The sequence below is a fragment of the Indicator indicator genome, chromosome 15 (genome assembly GCF_027791375.1).
Source record: "Indicator indicator isolate 239-I01 chromosome 15, UM_Iind_1.1, whole genome shotgun sequence".
NCBI classification, from domain to species: Eukaryota; Metazoa; Chordata; class Aves; order Piciformes; family Indicatoridae; genus Indicator; species Indicator indicator.
In genome coordinates this window covers 22,603,670-22,625,515 of record NC_072024.1, presented here as the reverse complement: position 1 = coordinate 22,625,515, position 21,846 = coordinate 22,603,670, and the positions used below count along the sequence as shown (strand labels likewise).

The window sequence follows — 21,846 nt, the reverse complement described above, 5'->3', positions numbered from 1 at the left end:
CAACTTGTTCCAAGGTTCCATCACTCTCAAAGTGAAGAATTTTTTCCTCCTGTTCAGATGCAGCCTCCTTGGTTTGTGCCTATTGCCCCTTGTCCTGTCACTGGACACCACTGACAAGAGCCTGGCCCCATCCCCTTGGCCCTCACCTTTTGCATATCGATGAAGACTGAAAAGATCCTCTCTGTGCAAGACATTGATAGCAGACCCTGGCAGAAGCCCCAAGTTCTTGCTTCCTCCTTTCTCTTCATGCTCTCTGAGGCTTGAGACAGTTGCCACCTTTTTTCCCCAGAGAATGGACTCACCTTGCTCTAAGCTGTGCCCCTGGTGGGGCAGTGAGGATCTCCTTTTACAGAAGCAGAGCATTTGCACTTGTTTCTCAGCAGTTGAAGTCTTGTTGAAACCTTAATGGCATCGAGACCACTTTAGGTCATCTGCTTCTTGAGGGGATGAAGTTTTAGTACATGGCAGCACTTGAACACTGCAGTAAGTACTTGAGAGCTTTATCAGACCAACAAGGTCAGGCAGTGGACTAGAAGACAAGAGAGAGAGTTAGGTGGCATGATTTGAGGTTTTCTGACAGCCTGCTTTGCCAGGTCTGGACTTCAAGCAAAGGCTGCTGCTGTTTTCTGCTGCAGAACATATCATCTCTGTAAGCTTTCTGTCTGGCAGTGAACCTCCTCTCTCAACCAGGATTGATTCTTGGACAGCTGTTCAAGTTTGCATCCTCAGATGTGCAGCTAGTAAAGAGGCAAAGACAGTTTGCTGGGAAATCTGCCTTTTGTTGTGAAGGCATCCATGGTGTGGGCCAAAAGTGGATGTGGGCTGTGGAGAGTCAATCCCCAGCCCTTTTACTTGCTCAGGAATCATTTCCTTGGGACACAGCTTCTTGGGCAATGCTAAAAGCTGCTCATGCCAATGTGTTTGCCTTCTGCAGATGTCAATTTAAAAGCATAAACTGGTCTCTAGTGCTCCAGATGTATCCAGGTAGTCTTTATTCAGTTACACTGTGGTCATAATTGAGTTAGGTAGGTAGTGGCATCTGATCCATCAAACAGAATTTTCTTTCTTTCTGGGTTTTCTTTAATATGAGAAGGAATGGCCTCAAGTTGCACCAGAGGATGTTTAGGTTAGACATTAGAAGAAACTTCTCCCCTGAGAAGTTCTGAGACCCTGGAACAGGCTGCCCAGGGAGATGATTGAGTCCCCATCCCTGGAGGTGTCTCAGAGCTGTGGTGCTGAGGGCCATGGTTTAGCCCCAGCCTTGGCAGAATTAGAGAATGGTTGGACTGGAGAATCTTAAAGGTCTTTTCCAACCAAAACAATTCCATGATTCTAAGATTCTGTTGCACATTGTACCTTAAGGGTAACAGCTACACAAAGATTGTCTTTCAGCATTTAATCTGATAAGCATCTTGATAGTGAAGCAGTTCCAATGTGTCTCTTAAGGCTTTTCAAATTCTAATTCTATGCCTATACATTCTAATTCTGTACCTCAGACTTTGTCCCCTGCATGGTAATATTAGTAAAAAGCCTTCAGGTTGTTTGCTTTGCATAGAAGGCAAAAAGCAATCAGAGTAATCAGAGCTTAGATGTTGTTTTTTTTTTCCCTTGACTCTTTCTTCTAGATTATCCCAACGGTATTCGGCTCACGTCAGCTGTTCCAGGAGCAGATATCAAAGTGCTAATAAATTTCAATGCACCAAATCCTCAGGACAGGAAGAAGTTTACAGATGATCTGAGGGAGTCGATTGCAGAGGTTCAGGAGATGGAAAAGCACAGAATAGAGTGTAAGTACAAAGGTCCATGGAATGCAGCACTTCCCAGATCATCACTGGAAGGGAATCTTCAATGTGCATCAAACCAATCACAACACTTTCAAACTTCAAAGCAATAATGTGGGGGGTTTTTTTCCCCCATGGTTTTGATTCCAGAAAGAGGAAAAACTCCATGAGATCTTAAGCCTCTGCTGAGTTCATTGACTGTTGTTTACTGCAGTCAGAAATACAGACTGGACAAACTGCAAATAGCAGCGGAGATGGATTTGTAATTTGTAGTGTAAATTACAGCAAGAAGTTTAGGGATGGTTTACATCACTCTTAAGTGTGGCCCTTCAAATATGTTTCACTGAAGTTTCCTTTGTTTCCCTGTTGATTTTCCTGTATTTTCTCAGTTAAGTAGCCACAGTGTTTAGAGATGAGTGTCTAGAGATGGAATTTTATCTTCTGTATCTCCCAAAGAGGAATATCCTTTTGTCCTCTGTGTTGCAATATAAAGCTCTTAGTACTGGGGTGAAGTTCCTCTCTGGCATTTACCAGTGCCAAAATGTAAGAATCCAGTATGGTGGGGGTGGGAAGGGACCTCTGGGGATCATCCAATCCAGTCCCCACCCACAGCAGCTTGCCCAGGATCACAATGGCCTGGGGGTGTTGGAATCTCTCCAGAGAAGGAGACTCCACAACCTCTCTGGCCAGCCTGCTCCAGGGCTCCAGCACCCTCACACCAAACAACTTTCTTCTCCTGGCATTGAGGTGGAACCTCCTGGGTTCCAATTTGGACTTGTTGCCCCTTATCCTGTCCCTGGGCACCACTGACAAAGAGTCTGGCCCCCAGCCTCTTGCCCCCCACCCTTTAGCTCTTTCTGAGCACTGATCAGATCCCCTCTAGGGCTGCTCTTATCCAAGCTCAACACCACCAGGGCTCTCAGCCTTTCCTCCTCACAGAGATGCTCCAGGCCCCTCAGCATCTTTGTAGCCTTCACTGGACTCTCTCCAGCAAGTCCCTGTCTCTCTTGAAGTGGGGAGCCCAGAACTGGACCCAGGACTGCAGATGTGACCTTGCAAGGGCAGAGTAGAGGCAGAGGAAAACCTTCCTCAACCTGCTGGTCACACTCTTCCTCATGCACCCCAGGACCATTTGCCTTCTTGGCCAGGAGGGCACACTGCTGGCCCACGGGGAGCTTGTTGTCCACCAGCAGTCCCAGGTCCTTCTCCATGGAGCTGCTTTGCAGCAGGTCACTCCCTCACCTGTCCTGGTGCCAGGGGCTTATTCCTCCCCAGGTGCAGGACCCTGCCCTTGCCCTTGTTGGAGTTGATGATGTTCCTCTCTGCCCAGCAGCCTTCCCTGTTCCTCACAGCGACACCTGTGGGGGTCGTGTGAGGGGCCGTGGTCACCTCCTTCCTTCTCAGCTGTAAATTCAAACCGCAAAATCCTTCTCCGTTGCAGCCGAGCTGGAGAAGCAGAAGGGCGTGGTGCGGCCGAGCATGTCGCAGTGCTCCAGCCTGAAGAAGGACTCCGGCAACGGGACGCTGAACAGAGCATGCCTGGACGACAGCTACGCCAGCGGGGAGGGGCTGAAGAGGAGCGCTCTGAGCAGCTCCCTGCGGGACCTGTCGGAAGCAGGTAAGCGCTGCCCTGCCGCCCCTATCCCTGCCCTGCACGCCCGGCCCGGTCTGCAGAGCCCACACCTGCCTAGACTGAAACTGCAGACACTTGGAGCAGCTCCTCTTTCAGAGCTGCTATTTCATTTCTGTTTGTGTTTTGTTTGTTTTGGGTTTTTTTCCCCCCACTCCTTGTTCTGTTAAGCCACCACTCTTTGAAAGCGTTTAAACCGTTGTAGATTGCTGTGTAGACTTTGAAAGGAGAGTGAAGCCAGAGGAAAAATTGTAAGTGTTCTATACAGTAATGGTTGACTCGTGCTAGGAGTAATCCACTTAATTTTCCTTTCTTTCTTCCTTTTTTTTTTTTTCTTCTTCCCCTCCATACACTAGGCTTAGAGAGGCAAGACAAGACACTGGTCTGTGTGTAACGACTGCTTTTTGTGTACTTTGTGCTCAAGTGTATACCTGTGTTACCACACTGATGAATGAAATTGAGTGAAGCCCTGCTAAATTCTGCCTAGAGCGATGGGATCCACACACAGCCTTGTCCCCACTGCTCCCTTAGCCTTTCAGCACCCAAAAGCACAGCTCCCAGCAGAAGAGGTCGTTGTGAAATACTGGTGCCAGTAGCCCACAGGAAGGCCTAGTGGGTGAGAATACTGAGAGCCCACAAAGCTACCACTCTGCCTTAAGGTTTAGTCAGTGATTAGTACAGCTGAAGACTCTAGGCAAGGAGTTGGGGGGAGGTGATTTTTTTTTTTTCTTTTTTCAGCCAGAGCAAGTTTGCAGTGTTTTCAGTTTGTGGTTTGCCTCAGTAATGCAGAAGTGGCAGACCCCTGCAGTGCAGGCTACCCCTGGTAGTAACCTTGTTGTTGGGTGCTGAAGGTGATTCCTGTGGCTGCTGCTCAGGCAGCACGTTCTGGGGGTAGCAGCAACTAGAGTGTGCATTTTTAATTCTTTTTGTAGTTCATAGGCTGTGTTACAGCTCTGATTGGGTCCTAGAACTGCAGTGGGGCTTTCCAGGGCAGTCATTGTTCCAACCCTGTGTGTACCTTGGGTGGCTTTACCTTTGTCCTTTTCTGACGAAAGAAGAGACTTTCAGCTGTGCTGCAGTAAAACCGTCGCGAACCAAAATGCCAGTCTGTGTTTTGTGGGGATTTGTGTGTGCATCCAGATATGTAGAGAGCGAGCTCCTTCAATTCTTTTATTCTCTCTTTAGGCCTTTCGTACTCACGTCTCCACTCGCTTCATTAGAACCACCTTAGGGCCTTGATCCCAAACCAGGCTGAAGCCAAGCGCTGGCGCTTGACTGGCTTCAGTGGGTTTTAGATCAAGCCACTAAGCCTCCCCCACTGTTATCTCTCAGATTTGAGGATACTTCCATCACCCTGTCTGTTGTTTTATTCTTATTTCATTCGAGTGAGAACTACCATATTGCTGAATATGTGAGTTCAGTGGGTACCTCTACCCACACCTGTGATTCCAGATCCTTTCTTTTTATTCTTTTTTGCATCCCCCAGGAATTTTTCATCCCTGTCTTCCAATCATTGCCATTCATGTTATGGGTTTTCTGCACTGAACAAGGATTTGTAATCATGGAAACATTCCACGTTTCCACAGGGCATGCCTGGAGGTTGGCATGCTTACTCCTGAAAATAACCTCTGTCCATAGCAAAACAACAACCAAAAAAAAAAAAAAAAGCAGAAATCACTCACACAAACTGCAGGGGTTTACCAAGGAATTTGTTAAACCCAACTAAACTTAATTTTAACTCTGGAGTTGAGAATTATGGAGAGTTTCTGTTTGGTCTTGTGCAGTGCAACTGACTGGAGGAATTCCATCCCTGTGATTTGCTGTGTTATTTGGTGTCACTTTAACAAGATGAGCTGTTGTCTTTTCTGCCTTGCCTCAGGGAGGAGCTTGCATGCGAGGCTGAAATGGTTTGAATGTGGGAGAGGTGATCCATAGAAAGCCAAAGGATTCTCCTGCAGTTAGCAAGATACTGCACCTTATTGCAGAGTACTGAGTTAGGTTGCCTCAACTCTTTTTGCAGGTGAAACACAGGATCACAAGGAGGGGGGACAGGAGTGGTGGGACTGTGTGTGTGTCCATGTCCTTCTGTTGGAAAAGTCCTGATGAAAGCAGAGGTTTAGGGAGTTCCATTCTCCATGCAAACAGAAGTCAATCTAATGACCATAAGAAAATGTCCTCCTTGCATATTCCTGCAGTGAGGCAGATAATTGCCCAATGGAAACTGCAAAAACCAAGGGCAAGTTTTACAATATTGAATCAGTGAAGGGGAAATGTGGCTGAAGAGCATTTGGGTGGCATAGGGATATGACAAAAGGATTGAAGAGAGCAATCCCTCACTCCCTACCAGGTATCAGTAGTCAGTGGTGGTGGTGGAAAGCGACTTTGAATTTATCTCTTGGAAAAGAGAGTTCATAAGCTTCTTAGGCCTAATGAATGTTGAATCCCTGAGGGATTCTGATTCCTAAGCTGTAATCCCTAAGGGAAGGCCACATTTCTCTGTCAGGAATCCCTTCCTGCTGGTTGTTCTCCCATGAATTTGCCACAATTTCTTAAATCCTAATTGCAAAAAGGATGTGAATAAAGGTCCCTTGATTTTCAGGAGAACACTGTCATGGATTGACAGTTCTTTTCATGGAATACAAAGCAGAATGTGGCAACCAACTGGTCCAGGATGGGAATATGGCAAAAGTATTCACTGCTTTATTTTTCCCAGAAGAAAAATGTGTATCGTTTCCATTACACATTCCTGAGCTGTAGTCAAGGAAGAACTGAATTTACTTGTCCCAGAGTTTGAAATTCTTAATTTACATAAAAATAGGAGAAGACAGACAATTAAAGCTGAGTTTTATGGGTTCCAATAGAATTTTGGACATTAAGCATTTACCACTACATGATAAGTAAGCCTACTGGAAGATGTGGAATGTGTGAAGTCCCAGCATTCCCTAAAGAACAAGCAAGAATTTTTTTCCATGGAGGATGGTGAGGCCCTGGCCCAGGGTGACCAGAGAAGTGGGAGCTGCCCCATCCCTGGAACCACTGCAGGTCAGGTTGTTTGGGGCTCTGAGCAGCCTGCTCTAGTTGCAGAGGTCCCTGCTCAGTGCAGGGGCATTGGACTGGATGGCCTTGAAAGGTCCTTCCAACACAAAGCAGTCTGTGAGTTTGTGGTTCAGCTGAAGCAGGAGCAGCAGAGCTGCACAATTACCATTTGAAAGCAGAATAAAGCCTTTCTAGCCCAGAGTAAATCCTGTTAGAGACACCAAGCCTGTGCCTAGCACTGGGCTGTCTCCCACTACACGCAGGCTGAGAAAGTTGGGATTGTTCAGCCTGGAGAAGAGGAGGCTCCAGGGAGACCTTCTGATGGCCTTTCAGTGCTTAAAGGGCTGAGCGGCGAGCTAGGGACAGATGTTTTAGCAGGGCCTGTTGTGACAGGACAAGGGGTGATAGTTAAAGAGAGAAATTTGAAGTAGATAAAAGGAGATTTCTTTTTTTTTCACACTGAGGGTGATGAGACCCTGGCCCAGGTTGCCCAGAGAGGTGGGAGCTGCCCCATCCCTGGAATCATTGCAGGTCAGGTTGTTTGGGGCTCTGAGCAACCTGCTCTAGGTTGACTGCAGGGGGGTTGGACTGGATGAGCTTTAAAGGTCCCTTCCTACCCAAAGCAGTGTATTTGAGTCTGTGATCACAACCCTTAGTTGGGTGAGAAGAATGATTTAGGCACTAAAGCAGAGCACTGGAGGAGTCAACTGTGGCTGTGCTGCTGATTCTGTATCTCACAGATGTTTTGATTGATTGTATGCTGGTCAATCTGAATTCCAGTGACTTTCAGTTGCTGGAGGACCCAGAGCTTTCACTTTGAGATTACAGTGGTAAGCACCTGTGGAAACCAAGCTTTCTTCTCCCCATCCCTAACCTGTCAGGGGGAGAATAATTGCAGCCTGCTCTGGTTTGTAACTGGATGGTTTGCTGAGGTAATACCCACCTGGCATCCCTGTGTAGCACTGGAAACTGCACAGCAGGGCAGGCTGGCATCAGGGTTACTATTAAGAACAGTTGTGCTTGCCTCATCATCTCCTGAGCTAGCTCTAAACAATCACAGACCAACAGAGACTCCTAAAAATAACAAAGCCAACAAAACAAAGCCATCAAGTGGTTCCAGAAGGAAAACAAATTCTGCTTGGATACTGCAGAGAATCTGCTGGCAACCCTCAGCTTTTGTAGCAGTCATCTTCTGGTTTTAGCAATCTTCCCATGTTTTTCTGCATCCCCAGGTGTAATGGAGAACATTGGGGAAGGTCTCAACAATGTAATCCCCTTGAAAAGTCTCTGAGTCCACACAAATTCAGAATGCCTTCCTCTGTCCAGTCAGGCTGTGCAGTTCCTTGGCTATCCCTCACCTGCTGCAGCCAAGGTTACTGAGTGATTTTCTCCCTCCTCTCCTGTGGGTTTTCCTGCATCCCATAGGACAGAAAAGAGTAGCAGGCACCTTCTCCCTTATTAGAAGAGCTTTCAAATGGAAACTTCCTGTCTCCTCTCTTGTTACTGTTGTTATATATGATGAGAGCTGGAGAGGGACTTTTGACAAAGGCCTGGAGTGACAGGAGGAGAGGGGATGGCTTCAAACAGGAAGAAGCTGGATGGAGATCAGACATTGGCAAGAAATTCTTCCCTGTGGTGAGGCACTGGAACAGGTTGCCCAGAGAAACTGTGGAGTCTCCAAGCCTGGAAGTGTTGAAAGCCAGGCTGGATGAGGCTTTGAGCATCCTGGGCTAGTGGGAGGTGTCCCTGCCCATGGCAGGGGGGATTGGAACTGGATGATCTTTAAGGTCCTTTCCAACCCAACCGTTCTATTATAGTTCCTATTCTTTATGGAATAGCAACAGCAATGCGCAGGACAGAACTTAATAAAAAACAAACCAGATTTGTGTGAATCAAGGCTTTTGTGATACCAAACACTTTGCAAGTGTCTTGTACAAAGACCCCCCCAGGGTGTACATAAACACCTTGGGTTCAGCACCTTTTCTGTTTTATAGAACAAGAGACCCTGGAAGGTTACAAAGAGGCTCTTCATTAATATGTGTGTCCAGCAGGTCTAGGGAGGTTCTCCTGCCCCTCTACTCTGCCCTGGTGAGACCACACCTGGAATATTGTAGCCAGTTCTGGGCTCCCCAGTTCAAGAGACACAGGAAACTACTGGAGAGAGTCCAACTGAGGCTGTGAGGATGATGAAGGGACTAGAATGTCTCTCCTGTGAGGAAAAGCTGAGAGACCTGGAGCTGTTTAGTCTGGAAAAGAGAAGGCTGAGAGGGATCTGATCAATGTCTATAAGTGTCTGTGGGATGAATGCTAAGATGAAGGTGCCAGGCTCTTTTCAGAGGTGCCCAGAGATAGGACAAGGAACAGCAGGTACAAGCTGGAACCCAGCAGGTTCCACCTCAACATGAGGAGAAACTTCTTTGCTGTGAGGGTGTCAGAGCTCTGGAGCAGGCTGCTCAGGGAGGTTGTGGAATCTCCTTCTCTAGAGACTTTCAAAACCTACCTGGCTGTGTTCCTGTGTGGCCTGCCCTAGGTGATGCTGCTCTGGCAGGGGGGTTGGACTCAGTGATCTCCAGAGATCCCTTCCAACCCCTACCATTCTGTGAAGATGCTCTCTAGATGAACCCACCCTGGAAGGTGCTCTCTAAATGAACCAGTCTTGGTTAGTTCTTTTTGAGCAGGTCTGGTTGGGTGCTACCTATAAGCTCAGTAGCAAGATGATTACAGATTCTACTGCTGGGAGTATCCATTTCACAGCCTTTGGAGGCTGTTACAACACTCCTTCTTCCAAAAGATGCTGCATTAGTTTGCTTTACCAAAACCTGCATGTAGAACTTTCTTTCCAGCCTTTTTGCTCCAAGACATAAAGGCAGATGATAAACCATTGTTTAGCTGCCACTGTATCCCCCTGGCATAAAATAAGGGTTCAAGAGATGCAGAGCAGCAGTGAGAAATATTCCCATTTCCTGTAGTGAGGTGGACAGCTGAGAGACAGAGTTCTGCTAGCTAGGGTGAAGTTTTATTCATGAAACTCTGCCTTTTCTTTTGCAATGGGGAAGTTTGTAAGAATATTTTGATCACTTAGTATCTCCACTCTAAATGTGAAATATTCTTGCTGTCACATGGGACACATTACCCTGCTGCAGCTTCAAGGTATTTCTTACTAAGGATATTCCTATCTAGCATCAGTGAATTGTTGGAAGGAAATAGAAATGATGAAATGAACTGAAATTTAATTATATAAAAAATAAATGAAGGCCCACTCGAAGCAGCACCCTTCAAAATTTGAAGCAGATCAGAATATATGAAGCAAAACTGATTTTTGGAGTAGATGAGCACCACCTTGCTTTAGATGAAGAATCACCATTTTCATGAACCCACAGCATCCTCACACCTAAGCAGGTGGGTCAGGGGAGTGGTCAGTGAGGTGGGTTGGGAACTGGCTGAAGGACAGAGCTCAGAGGGTTGTGATCAGCAGGGCGGAGTCTGGCTGGAGGCCTGTAGCTAGTGGTGTTCCCCAGAGGTCTACACTGGTTCCAATCTTACTCAACATCTTTGTCAGTGACTTGGATGAAGGCACAGAGTAGACCCTCAACCAGTTTGCTGATGATGCCAAGCTGGGAAGAGTGGCTGACACCCAGTCAGGCTGTGCTGCCATCCACTGAGACTTGGGCAGGCTGGAGAGCTGGCTGGAGGGAAGCTCATGAAGTTCAACAAGGGCAAGTGTAGGGTCCTGCACCTGGGGAGCATCAACTCCCCTGCACCAGTACAGGTGAGGGCTGACCTGGTAAAAAGCAGCTCTGCTTAGAAGGACCTGGGAGTGCTGGTGGATAGCAGGTTCTCCATGAGCCAGCAATGTGCCCTTGTGGCCAAGAAGACCAGTGGTCTCCTGGGATGCATTGAGGAAGAGTGTGAATGGTAGGTGGAGGGAGGTTCTCCTCCCCCTCTACTCTGCCCTAGTGAGGCCACCTCTGGAGTACTGGGTCCAGTGCTGGGCTCCTCACTTAAAGAGAGCTAGGAAACTACTGGAGAGAGTCTATCAAAGGTTACAAAGATGCTGAGGGGCCTGGAGCATCTCTGTGAGGAGGAAAGGCTGAGAGCCCTGGGGGTGTTGAGCCTGGGGAGGAGCAGCCCCAGAGGGGATCTTCTCAAGAACTAAAGGGTGGGAGGCAAAAGGATCAGGCCAGTCTCTCCTCAGTGGTGCCCAGGGACAGGAGAAGGGCTAATGGGCACAAACTGGAACCCAGGAGGTTCCATCTGAGTGTCAGGAGGAGAAAGTTGTTTGGTGTGAGGGCGCCAGAGCCCTGGAGCAGGCTGCCCAGAGAGGCTGTGGAGTCTCTTTCTCTGGAGAGATTCCAAACCCCCCTGGACATTGTGATCCTGGGCACCCTGCTATGGGTGCCCTGCTTTAGCAGGGCGGGCTTGGACTGGGTGATCTCCAGAGGCCCCTTCTGACCTCTGCCATGCTGGGATCCTGTGGTTCTGTGAGTGCTGCAGCTCTAGACAAACATTCTTGAGAAGAGATGGCAGCTCCACGAGCAGGGAGCAGCCCTGTCTGATCACCCATTGTCAGGGGGAAGGCTCTGGAGCATTTGTTTAACACCTCTAGTATCAGACACAGGTCAGTAGAGAGCTGGGTTCAGCCTGGCTTTAAGCAGACAAGCAAACCTCATTACTGTGGTCTGAGGGAAATCACAGCCATGTGCAGGAGGATTTTCTGTTTGCTCTTGGCTTTGCTAGGCCTTCTTTGCCCTGAAGTGATTGCAAGTAGAACTCCATCTGTCTCTCTGTCCATACACACTGTGCATATACCCTGCTCATGGTTATATTATCACAGGCTTTGCCCTATGCAAAAGGCATTGGATCTTCTTGTTTTCCTTCATTTTTGGCCACACTTAATGACTGGTGGCAGCTGTCAGTCTGTGTTTGTGATATCGACTGCTGTGTTCAGAGATGGCTCTCTCCCTCCATGTTTTCTATCAGCAGGCAGGAGTGATTTCAGTGTTAATCACTACTAATCCCCTTAGCAGAGCAGAAAAATACCAAAGCCTGATCAGAAGTGAAAAGAAGGGATTATTGAAAGCAGTTTTTCTTAGGGGGTTTATAAGGTAGCAAAGTTATGGTTTTGATGAGGGTAAAAGTGCAAGAGATGATCCACCAAGCTTTGGGCACAGAGCCTGTCAAGGGAAATTGTTCAAGATTCCAATGTATTGAAGAAGCCAAACCTGCCCAGAGACACCTTCCCCTCAAGTGTATGTCAGTGTAAGGGGGTTTGCACTGGGGAGTAACTCTTGGAGATAATGAGAGAGGGGGAAATGTTGCAGGATCTAAAGAGAACCATGGCTCTTAAGAGAAACTTGGGTTGCAGGGTGACCAGCCAGGTCAAGGCATGGTTATGGATCCAATAGGTGGTGATTTTAGATCGTATATTACAGGTGAGGGTTGGATGGGGCTCTGAGCAACCTTACCAGTTGCAGATGTCCCTGCTCGTGCTGCAAGGGGGTTGGACAAGATGACCTTCAAAGGTCCCTTCCAACCCAGAGCAGTCCGTGATGCTACGGATAGTCTAAACTGGTCTAAGGGGGTATGCCAAGAAGTAAGGGTGAACCTCCCAGAAATCCCACTGACAAACCAGTCCCAAAGTTCTTCCTTTTAATACCATGTGGCTTCTGGGCTTCTACAGATGAGGATATATGGCTCATAATGATGCTGGGATCTTCACATTCCTCTCCAAAACCACCTGTTAGAGCAGAATATTCTGTAGCAAGGCAGGGTGAAGATTGTCTTTGATATTTGGGAGGAAAGCAGGGAGAAAGCCTTGAGGAAAGCCAGGTTTCTAAAGCCATGCAGATGTTAGAGAAGCTTAGAGAACCTGACAGCTCCTCCCAGGTTACCTTTGCTTGCACACCCTGCCAGTGAAGGATTTGGAAGCGTTGCACAGCGATGCTGCACAGGCTCTCTTCTCAGAAACATCTATGCCTGCTGCAGCCAGCTGTGAAGGGAGAGAGACAATCTAGGATCCTGTATATAGCCAGTGAAGTGTTCAGGCTCTTTAGGCAAACAGGCTGGTGTCTCCTGTGTAGTCTTAGGTGAGTGTGTCTGGCACTTTGAGAGGATTGGAGAACAAATCCATCAAGCTGAGGGAGCTGGGGTTGTTCAGCCTGGAAATGAGGAGACTCTGGGGAGACCTAATAGCAACCTTCCAGTACCTGAAGGGGGCTACAAGAAGGCTGCAGAGAGACTGTTTGCAAAGGCCTGCAGGGACAGGACCAGGGGCAGTGGCTTCAAACTGGGGAAGAGCAGATTTAGATTGAGTGTTAGGAGCAAGTTCTCCACCATGAGGATAGTGGAACACTGGAACAGGTTGCCCAGGGAGGTGGTTGGGGCCCCTTCCCTGCAGATATTCAAGGTGAGGCTGGACAGGGCTCTGGGCAACCTGAACTAGTTGAGGATGTCCCTGCTGACCACAGGGGGGTTGGACTGGGTGATGCTCAGAGGTCCCTTCCAACCCAAACCATTCTATGATTCTATGAAGCACTGCACAGCTAAACAAACAAACCCTGGCCATAATGTCAAGACAGATTCTGGATGGATTGCTGGGAAAAAAAAAAAAAAGAAAATAAAAAAAATTAAGTTTAGTTTCTTTTAAACCTCATGAAAGAAGATTATATGAAATCCACTGAGGTTCTGAGTCGAAAATGAACTGATTGAAGCAATGCCCCTCACTGATTTCCCCCCCCTCAAGTTCAGAATATGCCAGTACTAAATTCTGTATTTAAGTTAATACCACCCCACAAATAGATATATTTGCTGCCAGTTAGTAGTGAAAGAATTTTCACAGACAATTAGATTGCAGGAAATTGCATTGTTGCTGGCCAACATCATCATGGTACTGCTAAATCTAGCTTAAAACCCATGTGTTGCCAATTAAAAGCTCACACCCCGCTCATGAGAGTTGCTTCACGACGACAATCCCTGCTCCAAGTCCCTCAGGTACAGAAACTTGACCTAACTAATGGCCTTAAAGATGGAAGTTTCTGCCTTGGTAGCTGCTGTACCAGTCCCCTGAGCACCCCTTCCCCTAGCTGGGTGTAGAGACTCCTCTAGTGCTGGAGGGGGAGCAGCTGTTTTTCACCCGGGTCTTGTCTCAGTCTCTAATCTCTGGTGTTGCATGTCCTGGGCAGGCAAGCGTGGGCGACGCAGCAGTGCAGGATCGCTAGACAGCAATATGGAAGTAAGTAGGAAGCTCCTGATGTCTAGCTGGATGTGATGATGTGCATTTCAAACCTTTCTTTTATATATACATATATTTTTTTGCTCTTTTTTTTTTTTTTCTTCTAACATATAACCTGCCTGCCTCAAACAAAATGCATGCCTAGGCTACTCACTCCGTATTCTGCCAGCTTCCAAAGCACTGACAGCTTGGTTTAGACCAATGCCATTTTTTTTTTTTTTTTGGTTTGAGCTAACCTTTGTTCCCTTGGTTTCCTGCAAGCATGGTTCAATGAATATGATGTGTCCTTTTGCCACCATTCCAGTCTGGTCCCAGCTTTAAAAGCCCACTTGCTCTTTGTTACCAAGCCCACTGTTCTTGCTGTTTGATACTTAGCTCCCACTCTCGACTGTCATGCTCGGCCATTCCCATTGCTTCTTTTTCGAGTTCAGTTGCTCAATGTCTGCAGTCATGACCCCATGGAATTGCACAGATAGGGCATGGGAGGAAAACCAAACAACAACAAAAAATATGCTAAGCCAGGTGAATTCAATGTGGATTTCATGAGATTTCATTCATCTTCAAACCATTTATATATACTGTTCATGTCTCTAAATTCAGCTTGCAGATTTTTTTTTTCTTCTTTTTTTTTTTTGTTTTGTTTTTTTGTTCTCTTTCTGTTTTGGTTTGGGTTTTGGGTTTGTTATTTTTTTTGTGTTTGCTTTAGGTAGATTGCAGTTGTCAATCTAGCACACTTTGCCTAAGTACTGTTGTGTCCCACAGCTCTTTTTAAATGATACAATTCGCCTCCTAACCCCCCAGACTCCCCCCCCAAAAATATAAATTTCCAGAAACGAGATACACCGTCCCAGGCTAAACCATAGCAACCACTGCTCAGAACACAATCACCTAGAAACCTTAGTGGCAAAAGTGGTGTGGTTCCATTAAACACTTTAATTTCAGAGGTAGGCCTGAAGAAGCAGCACTGTGGCATATATATAGTAGTGGAAAACTACTATGAAAATAACCCAACCCTACCCCCCAAAGTTTAAAACATCTGACTTGTAACTGTAATGTTTGCTGCTGGGTGTTTAACTCTGGGATTCAATGCAGGTGTTTTGGTTTGGTTTTTTTTTTTTTTGGTGTTAAAAAAAATGTTCTGTTTTGGGTTTTGTTTTGGTTTGTTTTGTTTTTACAGTATTTTAAAGTGTACTTTTTTCATTTTAAAAACACACTCCTAGGTCTTATGTCATGTTACTCTGCAGTGACATTTTTTTTTTCTTATTTCAAGTTGATAATAAAATACTTTTGATATTAAAAGTCCTGAGAGAAAAAAGAAAAAAAAAATATTAGTGCTTAAAAATACCCCAAGGACACAAATGCCTCACTGGCAACTCAGAGAAGGTGGAAGACAAATTTCCCCTAGAGCTCTTAATGTAGTCCACCCATGTGAACACTGACTGAAGGAGGAGTTTGTTGGATCAGTGTGAACTTTTTCTTTTAAACATTTTAAGATTTTTTTTTAATTTTTATTTCTATTAATTTCTTTTTAGGGGTCCATCATTAGCAGTCCTCACATGCGCCGAAGAGCTACATCAACCCGAGAGTGTCCATCTCGCCCTCACCAGACTATGCCTAACTCCTCCTCACTCCTAGGTTCCTTATTTGGTAGTAAAAGGGGAAAGGCACCTTCCCAAGGCCATCCACCATCTGGCTCATCACAGCAACCTCCAGTAATCCCCCATCAGCAGCACTCACAGCATCCTTCCGCCATGCATCACGCAGGGCCAGGCGAGGGGCAGACGCAGGCGCAGGTGCACTCCCACCACTCGCAGTACTGCCACATGCAGCAGAACCCTCCGCCCTACCACCACCACCACCACTACCACCCTCCCCAGCACATCCAGCACCCCCACCAGTACCACCAGCACCTGCCCCACGCCCAGCACGCGCCCCACCCCCCGCACACCCCCTACCTGCCGCACGGCCACGCACCGCACGCCCACCCTGCCCACCCCCCGCCGCACCCGGGCCACGCCGCGCACCCCCAGCACCACCACGGGCCGCCACCACCGCCGCCCTCCACCTCCGCCAGCACCAAGCCCAAACACAGCGGCATCAGCACAATAGTCTAGGAGGTTCTGCCCCTCCCGGGACCTTAGTTTTAAACGCAGTGGCAGAGGCACTTAAGAGGAAGCACCGGGTCAGGTGGTCAGATTTCCCCATGCCAATTGGAGCCGGGTGAGCTTTAAGGCTTGCTGTAACTTAAATAAAACCATTCCGACACTGGTTTTACTTCCCCCACCAGCTTGGTTAGTCCTGGTTGCCAGACTGCCTTGTGAAAACCTGCTGCTTGCTGCACCTGAGTAAAGCTACCTTTTACACCAAACCCACCCTCCCCTCCATCCCCCTCAGAGGTTTTACACTTAAATCTCTGAAAGAACCACCACCAACAAAAAAGAAAAGGCAAAAAAAGAGATACAGACCCCAGTGTCACATTCTTGCTCTTCTCTTGGCAATGGGCAAACAAACAAAAATTAAGTAGACCTGATATGGTTGATGAAAGTACGTAAGTAACTTTATATAATATAAATATATACATATAAATATATATATATATATATACTGTATAGTTAACATTTGTGCTTGGAAAGGGATTTCTTTCTTGTTTTTTTTTTTTTTCAGTCCACAAAACTTAGCAATATAGATCTTCCAAAGGAATTCCACTTAACTTGCTAGGACAGTATCATAGGTGAACTAAGGAGTATGAAAGAGTAGACCAAATCCCAGACGTATTTTCAGTATTTCCATTCCAAGCCCTCTTGGGCTTGCTGAGGTTTCTAAGCAATCACTACTAAACGTGCCAAGTTAACGTAGAGTCTCAGTGTCGTAGTCCAATCCTGCTTTGTATCAAGTCCTGATTTTCTTAACACAGCGCTATCCAAGGTAACCAAGTATCCTAACTGCTCTGCTATTTCAGGTAAGCAAACTCGTTAAGACGCAGTAATTATACCGTAGCAACGTAGGGTTGACCGACTTCACCCACGGGCACCTCTGAGCATTGGTCACACCACAGGTTCTTAAGACACTTTTAAAGGCTGGGATAACTGTGAACTTCCATGACCCACATCTCTCTCGTTCCAAGCACACAGGGAAGGAGGAGTTCCGCCAGGTGCATGTACACACTGCAACAACATTCATCTCAGACATGATAAACGGCAAACTTCCTCCATCCTCCTCAGCTACTTGGTTTCCTCTTTACCATGATTCCTCATTTTTAACCCCCTCCCCACCACCCCAGGCCAAGCTGAATTCTAGTCAGAGCATTTCCAAACAGAGAAGTGCTCTAAAACTTGAAAGTTTGTTTTAGAATTTAGTCTAGGGTTTTTATAGAGATCTATATATATATATATATATAAAATTAAGCAAATAAATAAGCTCTGTAATTCCATGTAGCCATGTGCTAGCAACAAAGTGGCTTCACCATTTTTTACTCCATCACATTGTGAGTTTGAAAAGTGCCCAGCACTCAGCAGGCTGAGTCTATGCTCAAACCTTCACTTCCATAGTCCAGTTAGTTGCAAGGGCATCACATGAAAGCAGGCTGTGCTGTCGTTGCTTCTGTGTTGTAACCAAACCATTTTGCAGATTTCTATCCACTCTTTCTGTCCCCAACACCTCTACCAAGCTGTACATGGCACCTACTTTGTAGGTTCAGCGTTGTGAGCCACTGCAAGGACTTTACACCTAAAGAATAGAGGCAAAGGAGTCACAGCTGCAAAACTGTACCGAGCCTAAAAGCAAACCTTGAAGAGGATGAGCAAAAAACAGAAAGGTCCAGTGTGAGATGGGTAAAAGCAAGAACAACAAAGGCCAGCTGACTTTCTGCTGTCAGGGCATGAGTACAAGAGGGTGACTTTTCATGTTGGCTTGCTCATGGCATCTCTGATAGGCAGGGGGGGGCGGGGGGAGGCTGAACAAATTTGTCCCTTTCATCCCATTGCTCTCACAATACCAGCAAAAGAGCTGCAAACTGAGCACTTTGTTAATCTCCTCAGACAGCAAATACAGCAATCTAGAGTTTAGCCTTTTTTGTGTAGAGCTGTCCACCTTGGGTTCACATCTGTGCAATAGGTTTCCCTCCCCTTCTGCTCCTTCTCCTCTCAGTTCCCTTCACACAAAAGGAGTCATTTTTACCTATCAGAATCACTCATACTGTCCTAAATTCTGCGGCTTACCTTCAGAGGGCTCCCACGGCTCCCCTGAGGCTCTGTTCCTTGCAGTTAAAAGCTATATACTGTTCTTATAAGGGAAAGTAGAAACTGTCTGCATGTCATCTACTGTTAGTAGTGTGAGGCTACACTCTACATATTGTATATTTGCAACAATATATCAGTGTTTATCAGTCAATATTACTGTTGATATTAGTTGAAGTAAAAGTGATAACATATTTCAATATGTAGACTTTTCTTCATACATCTGTACCAATAGTCGAGTCTAAACTGTAATTTATGGGTTGTTCCAGAAAAGATGAAGAACTATTTGGGTCCAAACATCTTTCAGAAACTCCATTTTTTAATTAAAAGAGAGGTAAGGATGCTTCCCTTCACTGAGGGTGGAGGCTGGGCTTGCTTCACAGGTGCAGGGTCACCCTGTAAGTAGCACTGCCTGTCTGTGGGGTCAATACAAAATGAGTGGCAGCAGTGGAGGGGAAGATCTGGCTCTGGCTGTGTTGATGAGCACTGGAGATGTTCAGGCTCCCAGCTCTGCGTTTGCTGTATGTTTTAAAACCCCCTTCATTCACCTCAATTGGAGTTACATATCAGTGCTCTTCAGTTTGCACACTGGTTTTTAAACGCTCGACCACTGATTTTCCATGTGCAGCCAATTCGGTATTCAGGAGATGTCACAAATGTGCAGGCAGACTCCCCCCCAGGATTTACAGCTGGTTTCACATAGGCATGGGGAAGGAGTTCATGCCTGCCCTTCAGGCACCTGAAATTGCATGTGCACAATCCCAGGTCCCTTTGAGGCTAGATTATGAAACAAAACTGGTCCTCTAAGAGCACAGTATTTGTGAGCTCTTCATTATTTCAAGTCAATGAGGAGAAAGCCAGTGGAGCTGATTCTTTTTCCCATCATTTTTCCTTCTAGACTGTATGTCTGTATGTACTTTGAAACAACCAACTGTGTCTTGGTGTCACTGTGAGTGTGGAGAGCTTTGCTGCCTGCTTAGGGTCACAGTAAAACCTCTCTGGCTCCATCTTCGATTAACCATTGCTTAGAGCAGTGTGGATCATGCCTGGAACAGGGAGATGCTAGTGCTTCAGCACTGCCTGTGGTTAAGGAAATGACTTTTTCCAGCCTGCAGGCAGGAGCAGAAGGGAGAGGGCTTTTCCTCAGATGCCATTGCCCATTACAAACTGGTACAGAACTGCCCAGAGTGCCCACGGCTCTCTGTTCCCATAACTGATGCGGCCAAGGAGTAATTTGACAAAGTGAGAGGGAAACGTAAAGGATGAAAGTGTGGCAACAACAACAACAAAATCAATAATCTTTTCTGGGACAACAATCAAATATCTATTGGGAGGTTTTTCTTTTCTCTTTTTAAGTTAAGACTGAAATGTAAACCAATGTAAAAACAGCAAACCAAGCTCATCCTAATATAACATGCGTCTTGTATTGCTAACCAAAGCCAAGTCTAACCATACGGTGTAGAATGATTTTTTCCCATCCATGTACTGCATGCAGCAGAAGCCTCTTGTTTCTTGATAAAATGAGCTGAAAGACAGTCAGCAGATATTTAAACAATGACTCTCTAGATGTTGACTTGCTGTTCCACATGAAGCTGTGTGTTTTCGGCAGTTTAAAGCATGCATTTTTGCTGTTCCCCTTGTAAAATACCATCGCACTTCTTGCCTGCAAAATGGAGTACTGTGTATATAAGGTTCAAAACAAACAAACAAATTGGAACCAATGACAAGATTCGATTTGGGAAAGAGAGAAAAGGGAGTGGTGAAAATGGGACCAGTAGGGGGAATAGAGAATTCTCTGCATTGTACATAGTGTGTAAATTAGCGCTACTATCAGTCTGCAGTCGTTGGAGGTTGCCTATCTCCTGCTAGGAACTTAAATCAGCTTGGAGTTGTATTAAACTGTTAGAATTAGGTCTTGAATGCAGACTGTTAAAGACTTTAAAAATTTAAAAAAAATTAAAAACACCAACAACCATTATGCTTACAAGAAGCTTCTGTTCTGGGGAGGCTTGAGACCCCTTTTGTAACTCTGGGGAAGAGAGGAGTGCTTTCATTTTAATATGCATTCTGTTTGTAAGTAGTAACAGACCCTATTGATGTAAAACTATAACTGTGATCATGTGGAGAAATCAAATAAATCATTTAAAACTCTCTGCTTCTCATTTTGTGTAATCCAAGAGCTTCAACCTTGACCTAGACTTGAACTGAAGGAGGTTCCTTCTGAGGGTATCCTGGCCAAAGGGCTTGCTGCTGCTCGTGTCAAAGGGGCTGAGCTGTCAGTCTTCACTCTGAATTCAAGAGAGGCTAGTGGGAGTGGAGGTCAGTGCTGGGGAGGCTGTGCTCCCTTCCCAACAGGTTTGCCTTTTCTTGGTGGTGCTGGAGAGAAAGGTAGTTCCAAAGAACAACAAAGAGCAGTGACTACAACACCTTGATCTACAGCCACTGAGAGGTGTCGCTGAAGAGGCTCTTTGGTGTGCTGTTTACCAAAGCATTCTGAGGTTGCAAAACAGTAGCCAGGTTCTGAGCCTTCTTAAACACGAGCTGGCCAGCATGCCCAGCTGCTCCCATTACCTTTTGGTTGTGGCACTGCCTTAGGAGCTCATGCTCAGATGACTGTCTGCCCTTGACTCCAGTGTTCCAAGTTTGTCCTCCCCAGGGAGCAGTCCTTAAGTGTCACCTCCACCCTTTGGACCAGGCTTGGAGTGTCTTCAGTGCTCCTCTGTGCCAGCTGGCAGGGAACCATCATCCTGCTTCAGTAAGTGATGTAACTGAGTAAGTTTGTGCTCTTACTACTTGGACCTGTGTTTACTTGTTGTGTCTCTTACTTTAGACCACAGAAGGCTCTCTGCAGACTAGCATGGCCCTCTCAGTACTTGCTGTTACACTCCTGAAGTTACTTTAGATAGCAACCTGTGGCAGAGTCAATTGTGGGTGTGTATTTGTGCATCCCCTGGGCTTCAAGGGGATGATAGTGTGTCAGTAAAGCGTGCGCAAGCTGGTGCCCAGCTATTGCTTTCAACTAAAGACTGTGTTTGCTTGTTTTTCCTAGCAATTTTAGGAGATTGATGAATTATTTTGTGGGAATAGCCAACCATGGCTGTAACTCAGGATGTACACCTTGATCAGTGAGGTTTGGGGAGGTAAGTATTTGTTTATCACTAGATACTTCCCCATGTGCTGTCCCTCTGAGCTGTTCCACCCATTAGAAGCTAACTGAAGCATCCTAGAAACATCCTGTTAGTGGAAGAGTTCACAGGGATGTTCTTTACTGGATGCTTCTACTTCCTGCTTTAGAACCTATGATGTTCAGAATTTTGTTACCTCTGCATTTTGAGAAGGCAAGGAGTTTGTCTTCTCTAATTTAAGAGTTTAGACACGTTGTTACAAACCTGAGCTTTTTCCTAATCCATTTTAAAAGCAGAACCACTAAGTAATCATCTTAGTAAGACCTAAGAAATCATTTAAATGCTGCTGCTCCCTACCTGAACTGAGACCAGGCTGAAACCTAGAGAGGTGTGGAGTCTCCTTCTCTGGAGAAATTCCAACACCACACCCCCCCCCCCAGACATTGTGATCCTGGGCAGCCTGCTCTGAGTGTCCCTGCTTTAACAGGGGGGTTGGACTGGATGAATCCTTCCCTTCCAACCCCCACCATGCTGGCATTCTGTGATCTCTGTTTCAAGCACATTGCATTACTTCCACAGCATGTAACCAGGAGCCAAAGTGGAAATACCAGTTCCTGCTCTCACCTTTCCCAAGATGTAATTTTAAGCCAGCTTCTTTTAAACTGTTCAGAGATGGGAGACATGATGCAATGAGCAACATCATCACATGCCCACAGGGAAGACAAGTGCAGAACTTTCCTACCATCTGTCTGACTGAAAAGGTGAAAACAATTGCATAAAGGGAGGAGAGGCTACTGAGGGAATTGTG

At 46.3% G+C, this 21,846-nt stretch overlaps 1 protein-coding gene across 1 annotated transcript in view; it reads left to right on the top strand.

Annotated features, from left to right (window-relative positions):
- The window catches only part of IQSEC1 (IQ motif and Sec7 domain ArfGEF 1), a 58,875-nt gene extending 42,658 nt beyond the window's left edge, over positions 1–16,217 (top strand). The window contains exons 10-13 of the mRNA XM_054387542.1: positions 1,626–1,787; positions 3,223–3,399; positions 13,629–13,678; positions 15,211–16,217. Coding sequence (XP_054243517.1) covers positions 1,626–1,787; positions 3,223–3,399; positions 13,629–13,678; positions 15,211–15,792 — 971 coding nt within the window. The 3' untranslated portion in view covers positions 15,793–16,217. The remainder of the gene's footprint in view (positions 1–1,625; positions 1,788–3,222; positions 3,400–13,628; positions 13,679–15,210) is intronic.
- The last annotated feature ends 5,629 nt before the right edge of the window (positions 16,218–21,846 follow it).